Here is a 20147-nt window from a genome sequence, read left to right as displayed (position 1 = left end):
TTGTCTAATGAGATATATGAAAATGGCAGTGAACTGAATTGCAAAAGTTTAAAACCAGTCAGGTAAAGGTCAGCCTTTGCTAGTCTGCTTTGACACACACATAATATTTAAAGGGCACAACTGACTTCAGAAGAAAAGAAAAAGTGTTAGGTATTCTGTTTAAGCGATATATCCATATGGTTTCTCTTGGGAAATAATTCTGAGATCTACAGGATTCCTTTTACTAGTTCTAATAGTTGTGCATTAATGAAGCAGCTGCATTTTGTTCAGCTCCTTGGAACTCTTTCAAATAGGACAATGTGTCAGTAAATATATATTTATCTATGCATATATTTTTAATTGCCCATGCTGGCCTTGAACCAGCATGAGCTGGTTATCTACAAGGTTTACAGGGGCTTAACTTTCCTGGATCCTCACAGCAGAATTTTGTTGAGTGACATGCTGGTCTCGGAGAATATAGAAATGGAATCTGATAAATGGCTTGTGCAGGAAGATATTCTCATTATGCATTTGCATTTGTAAACCATATAGGAAAATAAACGCATTGCTCTCAATCGGGCTAACTGCTTCAACTTGTAAAGTTACTGCAAAGATCAAGATACCTGCATGCCCTGCAATTTACATTGTGTTCAAATGCTTATTGGGTGCTTATCACATACATAGATTTCTTTTTTAAAAGTGACAGCTGCATCAGAGAGCTTGTATTTTCCTCTCTCAAACCTTTATTTTTAGTCTTTAATATATCATACATCACAGAGACTAGCTAAATAAAATTTTGTTTCCAATAAATATTTGGATGCAACAACCTTTCCCCCCCTAAAAAGGTAATAAAAACCAGTTTCCCTGATTTGAGGATACGATCAGAAATAGTCAAAATATTTTTTATTCCTCTCTTTATATCAGCAACTTAATGGGGCTATCGAGAGGGGGGGGGTGACTTGTAGGTCTACATGTGCCAGAAATATAAACTTACCATGATTGTGGTTACAATTACAGTTCGGTTTTCAAGGGCTGATGTGTCATTTCCCATTGTTGGCTCATGTTGGATTAAAACTAATTTGTCCATGTCACTCCAGTAACCAATCTGAAACAAAGAGACGCACAAAGTTTTCATACTTGTATTTGCTTTATCTATCTATATATTTTTTAAACATAAACTTAGTTTAGGGAGACTCACTCCCAGTTCTATACATACTCCCAGTCCAATGGAACTAAATGTGATTTACTTCAGAGTAAGTATTCCTGTCATCTGGTTAGAAAATAACAGGTTAACGTCTTAATTAAAGTGAGAGCAAAGAAAGTATGCATAGAGAAAGTGGTTACCTGGGCTATCCAAAGATAAGCATCATCCTTCTCATCTACTTGTTTGAACAGTAATACAGGAGCAAACAATACACTGGAGCTTTCAGTGTTCTACAATACTGCAAGAACTTCTCTTACATTACATGGTTCATGCAAGGAAACTGCTCTTGAGGGCTGTCCGTTGTAAGAGCCTCGTCCAGTTCTACCTTCAGAACTGAACAGAAGTTCTTGAAATACTTGATAAAAACCAAGAGTGATCCATATATTTTTAAAAATTGTCATCTCACCTCTTCTTTTCCCTCTCCCATCTGTGGGATCATCATGCATATTTGGTGTTGCATAAAAGCAATTGTTTATTACCATAAGAACCAGGTCTTTTTAACAGGTGCCAGAAACATATTAAGGCATTGGTTCTCAACCTGGGGGTTGGGACCCATTTGGGGGTTGAATGACCCTTTCACAGGGGTTGCAGCAGGGCAAGCAGCTAGGCCAGGGATGCGCCATCCACACAATAGCCTTGCGGGGTACATTGAGATAGAGTGTTCATCTGTTTGGAGCAGCGGAAGAGAGCAAGATGGGCATGGTGGGACAAGAGGCAGAACTGAACTGAGAAACCCTGGAAAAAAACCAATTTATATACAATCATGAACGATGGATCTTCACACCATTGGTCAGTTTCAGTTTAATTTCTGTGAAAGAACCCTTGCATAATTTTATGGCCGGGGGTCACCACAACATGAGGAACCCTATCAAAGGGTCGTGGTATTATGAAGGTTGAGAACCACTGTACTAACGGATACTACATTTCCTGCAGTGCAGTTCCTTGACCTCTCTTTCTGGTCCCTGCTCAATTTATATACCTTACATTTGTTGCTACAGTTAGTTTCTTCCAGTCTTGCTAAGTGAGGTTCGGATACAAGTTTGAAACCTATCTGCTATTAAACTATTCCCAGTATCCATGCTTTTAGTAATCAATATCTCCTAAAAAGAACTTTCAGCATACAATCACAAACATTGGGCTTTGCTGAACATCACACCTTAGAGAATCCTAAAGGTCTGTATAAAACATGTACACAGGGGAGTTTACTCAGAAAAAATCAGAGGATTTCTTTTTTTCATCCTAACTTGAGCATGACTGAACATATTATTATATTATTATATTATAACATCAGGAGTTATAATATGGGGTGAAAAGTTAGACTTGTCTGAGAAGTACTGGATCAAACACTAGTTATTATAATTTAATATTTAGGCTAGAAATAGAGAAAAGGTAATTGAAAATGGCATGGAAGAGGTGTCATTGGTCACTTCATTGGACAAGCTAAGGGCTCCCGGCCTGAAAGAGGTGAAGTTGGCCAGGACCAGGGCCTTTTTGGACCTGGCCGCAACCTGGTAGAATGAGCCCCCAGGGAAAATCAGGTCCCTGCAGGATCCAAATCAGTCCTGCCTGCAGGGTCTACAAGACGGAGCTATTCCATCGGGCCTATGGTCAAGGCCAAAAATAACATACATCATAGTAGCTGGCCTCACCGCTAGGGCAGGAAGGAGAAGAGAGGGAAGATCTGTTCCTGCCAGACCTCCCCTATCTGGGACTTAGTTGAGGGCATGACTGGCTGAACTGGAATGTTTTAATACTTTAACATTGTATGTCTTTTTGAGGCTGCACCCCACCCTGAGCACTGGAGGGCCAGGATATTAATAAAATTGATGATGATGATATACCCAAACATTTTTTAAAAAATATTTCAGGTCACCCTGCTCTTGCAGGTTTTTGAGCAACAAAACTACAGCAATTTTGCTTACAAAATGTGAACCAGGGTGGCAGAGTGGTTAGAGTGCTGGACTCCAGCTGGGAAGAGCTGGATTCAAATTCCTGTTCACCCACACTTAACAGGGAACATTGGCCTGTCACTCTTTCTTAAGCCCACCTTATTTCAAATAGTTGGTGAAATGATGACAGATGGACTGGATAGAATAAGATCTTTGGTATTAGGATGGGATAAAAATGTCATAACATGTCCTATTTGTTTTAAATTCACTTGGTCAGCTTCGAAGCCTTCTTCTCTGTGTCTTACTGTGACAGCGATGATTCATTTTTTTAAAAAGCCAAACTGAGAGGGTCAGGTTGGAAATTTAATCAAATAAATGAGTATAAATCTTTGAGAAGCTGAATACCATGGGAGTGTTCTATTAATACATTGCCTATGTACAGTGTAGAGAAAAATATCATTATCTCCCATCTACCCTTACACAAATACACTGGCAAATGTGTGGGAAAGGGGGATCCTAAATTGATACAGCTGAAAAAAAATCACAAATTGTATTATATATAAAACACAGGGAATAGGAATGTCATTTGGCAACAGAAGTGGAAGCCTAGTCGTGCAACCGTATTTGTCTCTAATGACCTGTCCTTGATCAGAACATTGGCAGAGCAAGTGAAGCATAGGAAATAACAAATGCTGGGTACGTGTAGGATGGGGATTACTAGCCTGCATTCATGCACCTGGCAGCCTTCCATAGAGCCATAGCCAACTGCAAATACCATGCCCAATTTTCATTGGAACTGGAGGAGATTCTCTGGGCAATACCATCTAAATATTATTTATCTTTTCTAGTTTGAAGTCATAAGAACACAGCAATCCAAGGCACTGGAAAGAAGAGCTAAGAACGTAAATGTGTAGAACTAAAAGCAAGACTGCATGACAAAGGATGCAGGTAGGCATAATTCATAAGCACTTATGGAACTGAATCAAAAATAATTTGTAAGAATCAGACACATCCACTTGTAGTGTCTGGAGTTGCTTTATGATGCAACCCAAAGGACGATTCTGCACTAACTCTACCCCTCCGGGGAACCCCCAGTGCGTTGCAGTGCAGCTGCATGCTCCACTGCTTTCTGTGTCCCCACAGGGGAAGTATTTCAGGAGTGGACCCAGTCCACCCTGGATTTGTGCATCCTGACAGACGCAGTCAGAGTAGAAGGGTTCCACCATGAATGTGTGTGTTTTTGCACAGGGCCCAGATGGTGTAAGGCCTTGAAGGCTAGAACTAAGATAATAGACTTGATCCTGAAGGGAATCTTGTAACTCACTGTTGGGTTCCAACCCAACATTAGAAAAACATTGACCTAATGTCTACTGCTGTGTTATTTCATTCTTAGATGGGCCAGCTCTACCCCAAGTCCTGGTACCAAGACACATCTTCACCAGTTGCTGACAGCACTCGTGATATTTATCACTTATGGTATTTTGCATGGGTATAATAGTGTTACCCTGACTCGGATGGCCCACTAGCCTGATGCCATCTGATCTTAGAAGGAAAACAGGATTGGATCTAGTTAGTCCTTGGATGGGAGACTACCAAGAAAGTCCAGAATTGTTACGTAGTAGCAGCCAGTGGCATAACACATCTGTTTGTCTCTTGCCTTAAAACCCTACGGTGTTGCTGTAAGCCGGCTGCAACTAGCTGGCAGTTTCCAATATTCCTTTGACCTTGGAATGTGAAGCAAAATAAGTGATCTGTTATCTTATATATTATCTTACTCAGGACCCAAGGTTACTGTTAGGACAGAATATGGAGAAACAGACTGGTTTCCAATTGGAATGGTGCCAGATGAGGTCATATTTCCATCTCCCTATGTATTTATATCTTAAGGAAAACCGGATTAGATTTTGATGAAGGTGGATTGAAAATGAACAGAAGAAACATTAACAATTTGAGATATTTATATAATTCATTTATATTTTGCTTTTTTCCTAAGGGAGGCCCAAAGAAGCTTATGCCATTTCTTTTCTTCTCTGCTTTATCTTCGCAGCAACCCCGTGAGTTTGTTTAACTGAGAGTGTGTGACTTGCCCAAGGTCACCTGGTGAGCTTCCATGGTATGAATGGGAACTCAAACCCAGATCTCTCAGATCCTAGTCCAGCATTCTTAACACTATACCTCACTGTCACCACATTACTAGACAAAAATAGACCAAATGACTCTTGGTGAAAATGCCAAAGCAGGATTACAGCTGAACGTCAAGATGACAAAACTAATGATGACTGAGGCATTACACAACTTAAAGGCTGACAATGAAAACAATGAAATTGTTATAGGTTTCCTATCCCTTGATGCCATCATCAACCAATCCAGACTTGGTCAGGCAGCCATGAATGAGCTAGAAAAGATCCTTAAAGGTAAGGGTGTGTCACTAGGGTGGCAACCACGATCAAGTTAATTCATATGATCATATTTTAAAAGTTTTAAAATCATGAAAATTTACAGTCATTAAAGGCACCCAATTAAACACAGAAGCATAAAAACACTCAACATCAAAAGTATTTGGCAGTGGTAAATGATTATCATAATGGCCCTCAGATTAGAAGCAAATTGTAAAAACAACGTACAAGTTCAAACCCTTAGTCAAAAGGATTGTATTGGCCTGGTGCCTGAAGGAGGAAAGAGTAGGTACCAGGTGAGTGTCTTGGTGAGGGTGTTGTTAAGTATGGCAGGACTCCCTGCCTCACAGACAGGCATACTGTCTTCTACAACGAATGGCACACCTCAATAGTCTAGGCTTAAGCCAAAGCTATGACGCTGCTAAGGTCTGACTAAGTCAGGTCAGACTCCATCTTAGAAATCCTGCTCTCCACCTTAGGTTCAGAATGACAGCCTCTGCCTGACCCAGGACGATCCAGGATGGGCCTTTATCTACTCTGCTGCCCCCTAGTTCAACTCTTGCTCTCTATGTTACCCCCTCTCCATTGTACTGCTGATCAAGTGGACTGGCTTCATCCTGTTTGCCCAGGGGCTCCTAGGCAAACCTCTTTGTCTTGCAACATATTCACACTTGGCCCCTCTGCGGGGGGTAAATCTCTTCCCCAAATCTTCCAGCCAGACCCATTGAGATATGATGGCTCCCTTCCTCAGACCCATTAACACCTTTGTCCAAGCCCATCAACGGCCATCTCCAAACTTGGCCAGGCATTGTTCCAACCTCTGAGACCCTGGAAATTCCCATCATGTGCTCACCTGAGTCTTGTCAAGTATCCCCCTCCCCAAAACCCCATATAAACTGTGGCTTCAGACAGCCACTCTGAGTGTCTTCCAACTTGGGACCCTTGGAGACCTCCCATGCTGGTTTGTGTCACTTCCTCTGAGTCTCCATTCTTCGGACAGGTAATTATACCAAGCCTTCCACCCTTCCTCTCCCTTCTCTATACGACTGTTTGTAGGTGTGTTAGCCATTTGTGTGTCTTTTTGTTATTTTCTTTCAATAGAGCTTATATGTTCTGTTTTACCATTTACATCGGTGTCTGCCTTGAGTTCCTACTGGTGCAATAACCCTTGTATACATAGGCAATGATCCATAATGCTAGTTACCCTTCTCTTGCTATAACTGAGCTAACTTCCCCACGAGCTCTAAGACACGTGTTCTAGGACATGTGTACACACAATTCAGATAACAGTGTTCCACCAGCAAGATATAGCATTGGGGTTGGTAGAAACCGGTTGGGAAACTCCTCAAGCTTTAGAGGTGGAGCCCATGGAGGACAAGGACCTTAGCTGGGTACAATGCCATAGAATACATCGTCCAAAGCATCCATTTTCTCAAGTGGAACTGATCTCTGTAGTCTGGAGATGAGCTGTAATTCTAGGGGATCCCCAGGTAACACTTGGAGGCTGGCATCCCTAGCCAGGTACTTTTAAAATTATTTTATTTATTATATTTATATACCGCTCTCCCCGGAGGCTCAGGAGGTTTACATATAACATATGAACAATACATGAAACAATCTATATTAATAACCGTACAATAATATTAATAACAAAGCTGTAACAGTATAACAATATAACAGTATAATGGTACAAACAATGCGACAGCGCAACAGATCTAGAGCGCTTTGGTAGAGTTCTGGGAGGGAGGGGGGGAGCAGCGGCCCTTCAGTTGCTGTTGGTTATTGGTTATACCTGGTCTCAACCAAATACCTGGCGGAAGAGCTCCTTTTTGCAGGCCCTGCTTCAGATGTTTGCACCCAGATGAACAGGACATTGATACACTTAACTGTTTTTATTTCACAGACATCCACCATCTTTATAAATAGCATATGATTTCCCATGGAGCTGGAACTAGAAAGACTCATTGCATTGTAATTACAAATGAAAGCACAGAGAAAATTCTCTTGGCTCTTCTTCCAGATTACTTATTCTAAAATTCTGCATAATAAAGGAAACTAGTTCCTTGAAATACTGCAATACATTTCCCCAAGGTTTACCTTTTGGGAGGACTTGCAAAGGTGTTACAATCCAGTGGTTATATAATATGTTAACTATGTTCCTGTGTACCTGTATATTATTATACTTTTAATGTATCTGTTGGTGTGAAATAAGGCAATGGCAAATGCAAAGGCTCATTTTTGTAGAAACAAACCAACAAACAAAACCCCAAACCCAACACATGGATCCCAGGCCATGTCATATATGAGAACCACATAAATTCATTGAACAATTTGCTAACACTTCGATATAAAAATCAGTATTGGGAAGTACATTTAAACAATATAGTTATCACTGAATTGCATGCCACAACTATTATGAACCACTCTGGGCAAACAAACAGACAAATTATCAGACGGTTTTGTGGATCCCAGGCTATGAAGGAATTTAAAGGAAGAAAGAAGCTATTTAAATTGAGCCAAGGGGGGAAAAATGGTACCCAATGACAATCATGTAGAACAAGTGTAATGGCTCTCCTCTATTAATCATGAACAGGTAGCTCTATTTTTAGTTAACCGAAATGTCTTTAAGATCAGCCCCACGTACGGCCTGTCAAACCAGTTAAGCAAGGAGGTTGAAATGGTACAAACCTTTCGTAGACCTGTGCTCTTCAGTTCAAGCACATCCATGGAGTAATTGACTCTGCGGCCATAGTGGTCAAACTGGACGTTCCCCGTCAGTCCTTGTATTCGAACCTTAAAACCCAGAAATTAAAATCAACACACGTATGGCAGATAACGAGTCATGTCGTTGCCAGTCACGGAACAAACAGCCTTATGAAAAGGTCTGCCAAGCGGCAATGCAAAATTTTGACAGCGTTCAAATTAATCTACATGTCACTAAAACCTCCATACAGATGCCTTTTTGAAATGCTGAAGGAAATCATAAATCAACGCTTCTGTTCATTACTGCAAAGAAATTTGTAAACGAATCCTTTTTTTAAAAATTCCCAGTTAGAAATCACAATAGAATCAGAACCAAAACAGCCACATATACAAAAAATAAATGCATGGGCTGGACTTAGGCCTCCACTTACGCATCCTTAAAATCACACTGGTGTTACTAAAATAAACAAGACACTTCTAGGACAGGTTAAATGATAAAGCAATCTTCTCAAGGGAAGAAGAACACGAGTTGGTTCTTATATGCTGCTTTCTCTACCAGAAGGAGTCTCAAAGCGGCTTCCATTCGCCTTCCCTTTCCTCTCCCCACAACAGACACCCTGTGGGGTGGGTGAGGCTGAGAGAGCCCTGATATTCCTGTTTGGTCAGAACAGCTTTATCAGTGCTGTGGTGAGCCCAAAATCATCCAGTTGATTGCATGTGGGGGAGCAGGGAATCCAACCCGGGTCACCACATTAGAAGTCGGCGCTCCTAACCACTACACCAAGCTGGAATAAAGAAGTTGCCAGGTAGATAAAGGCCCATCCTGGATCGTCCTCACATAGGGCTGCAGTTCTGGGTTGGGAAATACTTGGAGATTTTGGGGGTAGAGCTGGAAGTGGGTGGAATTTGGAACATGGAGGATAATGCTACAGAGCCCACCTTCCTAAGCAGCCATTTTCTCCAGGGAAGTTGATTTCTGTCACCTAGAGATGAGCAATAATTCCAGAGGATCCTCAAGGGGGATCCCTACTGGCATCCTTACAGAGTGGGTAATCCAGGGTAGTGGCAACAGAGCAGCCCTGACTGTGCATGAGGCTGCCACCATCCCAGCCCTGGCCTGGTGCAGCACCCCAGATGGCCCATGGTATGCAAATGCAGAAACTCTTGCAGTCCCCGCGATACCATGGGCACCATCTGCAACCCTCCAGCACCAGCCTCATGCATAATTGGAAGATTATATGGTGTCCCTGCAGGGACACTCCACGCCCCTGTCAGCCCCACAGAGCCATCGAGCTGGAAGGGGCGTTCCCTCACCCCCACCTTGGTGGGAGAGCGGCATGCCACTGCCCTGCCATTGTGCAGTGGAGACACCCTGCCACCTGCTTCCTCCCTCTGCTGCCATGCAGCGCACCTGGCTCTTTCAGCCACAGCGTAGTGTGTGCTCGTGCGCTACGCTGGGACAGTCCATGTATGCCAGGGGATTCCCTCCCCATGCATACACGGGAAGTGGTGAGTCATGCCATCCTGGCATAAGGACCTGGCAGCAGCCTGGTGTGGTTGCTGCCATGCATAATGGGTCAATGAGGGGCATTAGGAAGAGGGCTAATGCATCCCCTGTAATCTTACAGGCTGTGCAGCCCACAAATTGGGATGATGATCAGCACTGGGGATCAAAGAGATGAGTCTATTTTTGCCATTAAAAAAAAAAAACTCTTTTGTCTTCAGCAGCCTTTTAGGACAAAATGAGTGCTAAACAACAGTGAGAACTGGATCAGACCCCAAGGCAAAAGGTTTAGCTTAAAATTAACTTCCACGCAGGCAACCCTGCCGCCCAAAGACAAGACAAAACAACACAGAACCACTACAAACTATCTGTCTTTTCCCCTACTGCCTTCAACCAGCAAATGGGGTGAGGAGGGCTTTTAAATCAGGAAACTGGCACCAAGATGGATATAAACCCTCCCTGTACTCAGCATCACAGCACTGATCGATATTTAGGTCCTTCCCATGCTGGCTTTTCATAGTGAGATTCCCAGTGTCTCCTGTAGGCTGGCTTCAATCTTTTCTGGGCTGGAGCCCATTGCTGAGTTTGCTTCTAGGCTGGTGAATGTCGCTGAAATCAGCAGCCCTGCTTCAACTTCTCTCCTTTTCTTTCTCTAAGACTCAGGAAGCTTTAGACACATTGTCCTCATGCTGCCCATCAATTATCAGGAGGAAAGCCACCTTGTGATGATACAGGTACCCATGACTCAGTGACAAAGAGTCAGGTCAAAACGGCTGTCTTGAATCAAGCCTTCTTCAGTTCCATCCGCTCTTCTGAAGTGTGCTCACGTTTGTTACCTTGTTTTTTCATGGGTAAGACTTAAGCATGCTCCATTGTTTATGGTTGTCCATAGGCGCTGATGTCATCATGTGAGTAGTGGTCTTCCTTTTGTTCTGCATTTCCAAATCACTTCTCACTCTGAAGCACCCCGTTTAGGGGCTGAAAGCTGCCAGCAGCGAGTTCTGTTATGTGCCTCTCCTTTCTATGTTGAAGAGGCTTAATTGTAATATTTTAAATTTTGCTGTCTCTCTTTCCCTCTCTCTCTTTCTCTCCTCTCTAGCTCAACTGCCTTGATACAAGAGACAAAATCATTCCGGCAGAGACCTAGAACTTCCATATTCATCAGAAATAGAGAGCCATGATGACAGTGAAAAATATTTCTGAAATCTTCTTTTTAAATTAAGGAAGGAGAAAGATGTGGTATTTTTGTTTTTACCTGTGTTACGCAAGACCCAAAAACATTATCTGCACTGTCAAGATGACAAATTCAGCAGGGAAAAAGAATCAGATCATTCTTAAACAATCATCTAAAAATTCATTTTCTTTCCGCAGTGTATGACAAAGAACGGACAGTGAGGCGCATATCGAAATTTCAACTTGCATCTCCACAGTGTCACTATTCACGGCCATACTGTTGAGAGGACAAGAGAAAGGATAGAAAGCCAAACCAAGTAAACCGTAAAGCGTGAATAGTAAACATGAACCATCAGTATAATCCATTAGGCAAATTTTACAGTTTATGAATGGCCCTAGTATAGCATCAAGGCTAGTACATAAGACAAGCACCAAAGAACACTGCTAGAATTAAGCCTTGCAATAATCATACCTGTTTCAGGGTTCTCTCCATATCAATGCCTTGGCCCCACGGCGCAGCTGGGTTTGCAAGGCAATCGCCGGCATTTCCTCTCCGAGAAATGTCAATTTTCTGCTTCCGAAGATTACGGAAAGTCTCAGCCATCACAAGCACTCCATCATAGGTCAGAGCAGAGGTATACTAATCAAGTGGAGAAAAATGCGTATCCGATTTACATTATTTTTGACCTTGGTAAGATTGGTTCACTCTTAAGCATTTGATCCCTCAGTTGACCCCCATTGAATGGAATTTCTAAGCAAAGCTTGTGGCTTCTTTTCCTGAAGGAGGATGGTAGAATCTTCATGATCTGAGTGCAGTTGAGAAGTTCAGGCCTGAATCTGCATTAGTCAGAAAAGACTAGACAGTGGTCACTTTAACGAATCCAAGGAGGAGTTGAATAAATCAGACCATTCCTCCTTATTTTAAATTTTTGTTCAAGTCTCTAAACCGAAGCCTAACAAAATGGGGAAATGTTGCTTTTCACTAAGCATTTTCATGTTTAAAAGGGTGGTCTTCTTAGGTAAAGTTCCTGATTGAGACCCCTGATGCTACAGAGTGGCACTTTGAATCGGGCATGGAAGCACTTGAAAACCAGGGGAGCTGCAAAAGCACAGGTGTATTGCAATCAGACTGGCTTGCCCTGGCCAAAAATCAAGTAGCCACATCTGCTTAATTACAGCTGATGGGTCTTCATCTGTTACATCTAAGACCATGGCAAGTGCCTTAAGAACTTTTTAAAGGAAGTTCTACATAGATTTCCTTGCAACAGTTTAGTTTAGAAGTCACCAGGGCGTGAATAATTGGTTAGAATATGTTTCTAGAATCGTTGCAAATGGCTATCAGCAATAAAGCAACAATCGAATATTGTACCTACATCTTCATGGGGTGTCCAACTGAAATCAATATAGATATACTGTAGAGTTTTCTGACATTTACCAGGCATCATTTCAGAATTTCATCTTGTGTGGGATGAAAGAGTGTGTGTATCATCCAAGACAGATGGTATCTGCCATCCAATTATTGTTAAGTACTTGTTTTTAAAAAAGAATTGATGATGGTATAAAAAGATGCTGATTGATTTTAATTGGTGAAAAGACTTAATTGATCAAACACTGCTGCCCTACCTCTGGCACACAGTCAAGAAAAAGATCTTAACGCAGCTATGTAATTCCATTTCTATACAGATTGTCTGCCCTGAGTTCAATGCTATGGGGACACGCTTGTTTGTTTGTTTCTCTGCTTCTCCTCAGCATCTTGGTTCACTCATCTACCTCCTGGAGCTTTCATCCTGTATCTCTGAAACATGGTTTGCTCTGAAGTTTGAGCGGAGATCACAGTACAGCCTGGATTGCTGCTGTTTTTTTTAAGGGTGGGAAATTGATAACCATTTCCCCTAACCCTGTTCCCTCAGTGACCACTTCCTACCCCTGTCTTGGGGCAGCTTTTTAATTCTTAAAAAAAATTGTCACCAGAATTTCATTAAAACATCATACCAACATGTGCACCAAGGTGGGTTATCCATTCACAGTTTGTAATCGTTGCCAGACCCCTGAAGCTGTTAAATCACCTCTTTTAAAAATGTGTGTGTGTTTTTGCCTACCGTAATAGATTGGGCAGGCAGGGATGTGATAGTGTTTGTCTCTTGTGGCCCTTCCTTGCATATCTGGATTCTGGAGATTTTTGGTGGTGGGCATGAAATTGGGGTCACTGTGGGTGAGCAGGTAGTTGTGAGTTCCTGCATTGTGCAGGGGATTGGTCTAGAAGCCCCCGGAAGCCCCTTCCAACTATATGATTCTATGATTCCCCTGGACACCCCCATGGGCAATATCCTCTGATAGGCTATAATGGAGCCTGGTGCTGCTGAGATGTTGAGAATTTAATGCTGTACTTTATTTATTTATAGTTCTTAAGGTTTAAATACCAATGCTTTACGTATTTATTTATTTATTTATTTATTTATTTATTTATTTATTTATTCATTCATTCATTCATTCATTCATTCATTCATTCATTCATTCATTCATATAGTGCCCTCCCCGGGGGCTCAGGGCAGTTTACATAATAACATAAGAACAATACATGGAACAGTCAATAAAACATTTGAATAACCGTGCAATAATAACTGATAATTGTAAACATATAACATTATAATTGTATAACCAATAAACAATACAACGTTGCAACATACAAACAGGTCCAGAGTGTATAGGTGGTGTTCTGAGGGGGGGGGGGGGCGGGGAGCAGGGGCCCTTTGGTCGCTGTTGGTTATATATATGAATATGAATGTTTGGTGTACACTGCCCTGAGCTTCATGGGAGGTCGGTGTATAATTAAGTTAATAATAATTGATAATGCAATATATGGGGCAGCAAGGTACCTTAGGAGGAGTCTCAGATCCTGGGTATTCTCTCTGGTCCAGCTTCTTCCATCGTTGCATGAGTTTAGCGACCATAGAGGTGTTGAAATCCACCAGCTGAAACCCAGTGACATTGGCTCCTCCATGCATAAACCTTTCCAAAGAAATATCCCTGAATCCCTAAACAGGCACACACACAAACCAATTTTACCCTTCACTGACCTTGTAAGTAGCTAAAGGTTGAACACATGTTTGGGTCAACATATGCAATAAGCATTTTAGCTTTTCTTTTTAAAGCATGCACAAGATTCGGTCAGGAAAGTTAAGCCTCTGGCATTGCAATTACAGTGCACTTTAAACAAAATGCAAGAGTCTAAAAAATGAAATTTATTAAAATGTCCTAGATTACAGGGGAGCTAAGGTAAAGCAGTGCTATAAAACACTGTGGTTCTTTATAATTTACAGGTCAAACATCCTCCAAACACTTAACAGCATTTGCCCAATGGTGCACTAAGACTCCAATCCAAAGAACACTTTCCTGGGAGTAAGTACCATTGAACTTAGTTCTCAGCAAATTTGCTCAAGACGTTCCAATTCGAAGACAATTATAAATCCGGCAGCCCACATCTAAAAGATACGGCATTAGCCTTGCTGTGGGAACAATATACATGTTGATGCCTATCTTTTAAAAATACAAGGGGGAGATGTAGATGCTGGGGATAGAATTGACTTTTCCTAGCACCAATATTCTTACGGCTTGAAAAATGGGATACTTGTAGCCGAAGCTGGAAATATTAGAATTCTCTGTACAGTTTGTTACTTTGCCCTAATGCCATGAACAGAATGCCCCATTTTCTAGATTTATTTGCACTTATAGTAAATCTTATGAATGGGTCAGGTCATCACTCCAATTAACATCGATGAGATTAAACTGGCAACAATCCAAACACATCAACTAGGTTGTGGGCTGGGCTATCCATGAGAAGCTCTCATCTGGTCCAGTAAGTCATGTCACTCCACCTTTCTTTACTGCAGAGTCTCAGCTGGACCGGGTCACGGGGAACTATAATAGTAAGCCACAATGTTACTCAGGGAAATAGGTCTTACCAGGTTTGCAAGGATGTAATGGTAGCCTTTAACATGCTTTCCGACACTCACAATCTGCAAGAGGAGAGGAAGAACGAGAACAATGAGTTGTAAATTAAAGCCATGGGCATAATTTATAACAAAGTTTTAACAGCAAAATGTTGAGATTATTTTATAAACATCTCAGACATGCCTGGTAATTTTCTTAATGCTTGCATAGTGAAAAATGCAAATAGCTCAAATTATTGCAATTTGAGTGATATTATGGCTACATTATAGCTTTGCTGTTCTTCCTGTTCAGGAAACAGCGTGACGTTCAAGACCATTTTTGCAGAGATCTTTTTAAAAATATAGCTGCTTTGCTCCATAACAAAAGGTCATATAATAGAGCTGGGGTTTTTGATAGATCTACAGCAAACCATTTAATTCATTGACATGGGTTGATGAAGCCTACTGCATAAATCTGTTCATTGAGCTGTCCTTTGTCATTCACAGCCTCTTAAATGGGGGGGCATGAGTCTCAAGTGTTGTTGATCACAAGACCTGGTTAGTATGACTCAACAGGCTAAATTAGTACAAAAGGTAGTCAGAAAAAGGATCAGAGCTTCACTGGAGCCCAAGATGGGGAAAGTGCTCCATAACAAGAGCCCGAGCCCTATGAGGGGGGGAGGACATGGTTATTCCTCTCAGAAGTTCCCAGCAACAAAAGGGATAGACCGTAGTTCCTGTATACATTCAGATGGGTAGCTGTGTCAGTTTGAAGCAACAAAACAATGTCTGAGCAGTGGCACCTTTAAGACCAATGTGTAGTGGTTAGGAGTGTGGACCACAGCACTGATAAAACTGTTCTGAGCAAGCACTAATATAAGGGCCCTCTCAGCCTCACCTACCTCACAGGGTATCTGTTGTGGGGAGAGGAAAGGGAAGGTGACTGTAAGCTGCTTTGAGACTCCTTCGGGTAGAGAAAAGCGGCATATAAGAACCAGCTCTTCTTCTTCTTCTTCGGTAATATCAGGGCTTTCTCAGCCTCACATACCTCACAGGGTTTCTGTTGTGGGGAGAGGAAAGGGAAGGCGAATGTAAGCTGCTTTGAAACTCCTTTGGGTAGAGAAAAGTGGCATATATAACCAACTCTTATTCTTCTTCCTCTTCATCTACATCGTTTTATGCATTTTTACTGTACAGCAAGACAGCAGGCTGGGATTGGAGGACTATAAATTTGATTGAATAAATAAACAAACAAACAAATAAATATGGGGGGTAGTTGACAGGAAGGGCTGATTAGAGTCAAGATGCCTATGTAACTGGGTGATTATAACTGAGATTGGATTAAGGTGGTTGGTAAGATCTGTGAATGGCAATAATTTGCATTCAGATAAAAGTATTAACAAGCAGATGTGAGAATGATATTTCAGGCCAGTGGCATTTCCAAGACCAACAAAATTCAATTCTTGGCAGCACCATCAATATTGAAATCAACAACTGAAGCATACTTTGGCAAAGCTCAACAGAAAAGACTGATCTGTCTTCAGTATAAAGATTTACTATCTAAAACCTGCAGGTTCAAGGAAATACAAACGATAAAGAAAGGAGTAGAAATTCAATGGTTAGAGAACAACCAACTATCATCCAGATTCAAAGCAGAGTTTCAGCAAACAATAAATCCAGGGGCTCCAATATCAGAATTTGAAAACATGGTAATTCAAGATAAGCCTCACTTGCAGGGACAAATATATAAATTGTTATTGAGATATGAGACAGAAATGGAAAGGGTTAAGCCATGTATGATAAAATGGATGCAAAATATCGAGACAAATGTGACAATAGAACAGTGGGAATTTGCATGGTCTAGAATCCCTAAGCTTACTAACAGTCAAATACTTAAAGAAACCTGGTAATAAATGTTTAATAGGTGGTAAGGGACACCAAAAGTGATTGCTAAAATTGCTAAAAACTGTGATAACAAATGTTGGAAATGTGGTGACAATGTAGGTTCTTTTTAACATATGTGGTGGAAATGTGAAAAAGTTTATAGGTTTTGGGCAAAAGTTCACACCATTGCGGAGAAAATGTGGGGTCTCAGATTTCCTATGAAAACTGAATCTATGTTATTAAGTATATCTCCACAGTGCCTCCAGCTCAAACTCAAAACTTATTTTTCTACGTGACGATGGCAGCAAGACTAGTCTTGGCCAAGAAACAGAAAATGCAAGAACTACCTTTGATTGAGTTGAACAAACTAGCGGACTTTGCAAAGATGGCCAAATCTGACACTGATAGTCAACAGAAAAACAGAAGAAGTGTTTCAAGAACAATGGGGCCCTTATTTGAACTATTTAAGAAGATAAACTAAAAGGGGACACTCAAAGGAAGGGATTTAAGTATAACTAAAGAAGAGTATAATCTATTTTTTCTTTGTATTAACAAATTATTATTATTATTATTATTATTATTATTATTATTATTATTATTATTATTATTATTATTGTTAAATTTTTAGACCACCCTTCTCCAAATAGGTCTCAGGGCGGTTTACAACATAAACAGTTAAAACACAATAAAATCCCCATAAAAACCCCAATTAACATCAACAAGAAGTCACATATAACATATAAGTGGCGGTGGTCACAATTCTGATCGTATTTACCTGACTTCCCCCCAAGTTCAGCCTGGTGGGGAGAATAATATTCAGAAGAGGGTGGCGCCAATGCAATAGATTTCGATATTAGAGATCTCAATATTGGAGGGGATCCTCTGATGGATTAGTGGGAGAGCTGCCCTGGCCTCAACAATATGCCTGGCTTGTCTGTCTGTCCGTCTGTCCGTCCGTCCGTCCGTCCGTCCGTCCCTCCCGTCCGTCCGTCCCATCCATCCATCCATCCATCCATCCATCCATCCATCCATCCATCCATCCATCCATCCATCCATCCATCTATCTTCAATTCTTGGTATGTGAGAAATGAGAGATTTAGCTTCCATGGATGCAAATTCCTTCAGATACACTGAAACATTTCCTCAAATATTATAGGTGGAGGGAGGATAGTTGCCAGGAAGGGCTAATTAAACATACATAAGTATCTGAGTCATAAATACAGCAAAGCATGGAATTAAACAGTGGTGCATTCGAGCCTCACATTGGGCCGATGGCCTTGACGAACCAATCCAGTGGATGGCTATTTAGTCTAGAATGTTTTCTATACATTTTCTTTTTGAGTTTATGAATTTTGTTTGCATTTATTTATGTTGTATTGTTCTTTCTTGTGAGCAAGTTTGGCTCTGAATGGGGGATGAGGAGAGCTAAGAAGCTCCAAAAATAAAATATGTATAGTTGATGTAACTGAGAATCCTATGGTCATGTTAAAACACCATGGGGAGTGGCCGCTAGCTATAACTAAAGGTAATTTTGCAAGAGGCTTAGACTGCATGGCAAGCCACCGTTCTCAGGAGGGAGGGTGGGTAGGGGGAGAAATAATGCAGCCTGCCTGTGCCATAAATTGCAGGAACTACAGAGGCTTCCAAGAAGTAAAAGATTGAGACTTGAAAGGTGATATCGTGGCAGCAATAGCGCCGATATAAAGCCTTGTAAGAGATGAGATTTTTATACGGCATCTCGAGCAAGGATAAATCTTTCACAAAGCCATCCACAAAATATTTTAAAGGCTTTGAGTAAAAAAAGAAGAAGAGATGATTCACCGAGTGTTGGAAAATGACTGTTTAGGATGAATGCTGCAAGACTGAAGTTAACCTTTGGAGAGGGACTCTGTGAGGTTTTAAGGGGTCACGGAAAGGGGCAGGCACCAAGGTTTCTGTCAACAGTTTTCTATTGCTGAAGTTCTTGCTATGATACAGCTGGCGGGATGCCCTGAACCAGAAGAGTGTGGAATTTTCAAATGGAAAGGAAGACTAGAGTGTTGCATCTAAAAGAAAACACCAATATGTGCTAGAAATAGAGATGATCCTTGTACTGGATATGATCGTTTCCCTTCTTTTATACTGGAGGCTTATTGATACCACGCTTAGTCTCTGCTTCCCACAGACCACTTCTGCGAAATCTTATGCATGCATTTGCTGTGACAGGCTCTATAATCTGATTACCAAAGTTAAAGGTTTACAGACAAATCACCATATCAGACTGTAGACACCACCGTTGATCAGAATTCACTCTTTGACATTTGAAAAAAAGTGACTAGCATCTGAAATCCATATTTGACTCGCAGCACGGACATTTCATTCTGGCCCCTGGAAAGTTTGTCCTAAATATAATTTACCACAACAGAAGTCTAAATATATGATACACAGTCGACATTAATTTAACTGGAAAATGAGCTATTACCTTTTCAAAACTAGATTTGTACACGCAATTGTGTATTTGGGTTTCTTTGTAGGGCTACATCCCGGTTTATGAGGATTTTTTTTTTTAATTGTACATACAAACTGTTGCTCTGCTGTTCTGATAGCTTTTACTCACAATGGAACTGCTGGCAAACCCGCTGCTGTGCTCTGCTTTTAAAATCCCCAAATAGATATGGTCAATTTCATACTCAGAGAGGTATACTCTGTGTAACGTTACAGGAGTAGCACTTGTGGAACCAAGAACAGCAACAGTTATTGCAGTTAACCAACAAGGACTCTTGTGCGATGCTATAAAGACTGACAGCTGTATTGTGGGAAAGGTTTATAAAGGCCAGGGTCTACTTCATAGGATTGCCAACTAACCAAGGGGAGGGGGGACCACACGTGACAGCATGGTTGAATGAAGTGTGATTTTCTGAACTGCTGACTAAAAAAGGTAAAGGTATCCTCTGTGCAAGCACCGGGTCACATCTGACCCTTGGGGTGACACTCTCTAGCATTTTCATGGCAGACTCAATACGGGGTGGTTTGCCAGTGCCTTCCCCAGTCATTACCGTTTACCCCCAGCAGCAAGTTGGGTACTCATTTTACCGACCTCGGAAGGATGGAAGGCTGAGTCAACCTTGAGCCGGCTGCTGGGATTGAACTCCCAGCCTCATGGCCAGAGCTTCAGACAGCATTACCACTCTGTGCCACAAGAGGCTCTTAACTGCTGATTACAGCTTCGGAAATTTCTGGAGACTTGGGGGTGCAGTCTGGGGAGAAGTGGAACCATAATTGGAGTGTAATGCCATAGAGCAGGGGTAGTCTAACTTCGGCCCTCCTGATGGCCATGGACTACAATTCCCAGAAGCCCCTGCCAGTGAATGCTGGCAGGGGCTTCTGGGAATTGTAGTCCATGGCCATCTGGAGGGCCGCAGTTTGACTACCCCTGCCATATCCAGCCTCCAAAGAAGCCATTTTCTCCATGGGAACTGATCTCTTTCCCATCTGAACATGGAGTCC

General features: G+C 41.6%; 1 protein-coding gene across 8 annotated transcripts in view; it reads right to left on the bottom strand.

Moving 5' to 3' along the window:
• The window catches only part of GRIA4 (glutamate ionotropic receptor AMPA type subunit 4), a 267054-nt gene that overhangs the window by 66195 nt on the left and 180712 nt on the right, over positions 1 to 20147 (bottom strand). For all 8 annotated transcript variants that reach the window (XR_013231722.1, XM_077341547.1, XM_077341546.1 and 5 more), the window contains exons 5-9: positions 14811 to 14864; positions 13725 to 13883; positions 11321 to 11488; positions 8157 to 8261; positions 974 to 1084 (exon numbers count right to left, since the gene is read on the bottom strand). Coding sequence is in view for 7 of the 8 variants with exons in the window: in XM_077341547.1 (XP_077197662.1) it covers positions 974 to 1084; positions 8157 to 8261; positions 11321 to 11488; positions 13725 to 13883; positions 14811 to 14864 (597 nt within the window). In the remaining variant the exon portion in view is untranslated. The remainder of the gene's footprint in view (positions 1 to 973; positions 1085 to 8156; positions 8262 to 11320; positions 11489 to 13724; positions 13884 to 14810; positions 14865 to 20147) is intronic.

This window comes from Paroedura picta, chromosome 6, assembly GCF_049243985.1.
Source record: "Paroedura picta isolate Pp20150507F chromosome 6, Ppicta_v3.0, whole genome shotgun sequence".
NCBI lineage: Eukaryota > Metazoa > Chordata > Lepidosauria > Squamata > Gekkonidae > Paroedura > Paroedura picta.
Note: the sequence above shows the minus strand (reverse complement) of the source record. Positions and strands in the feature narration are given on the sequence as shown.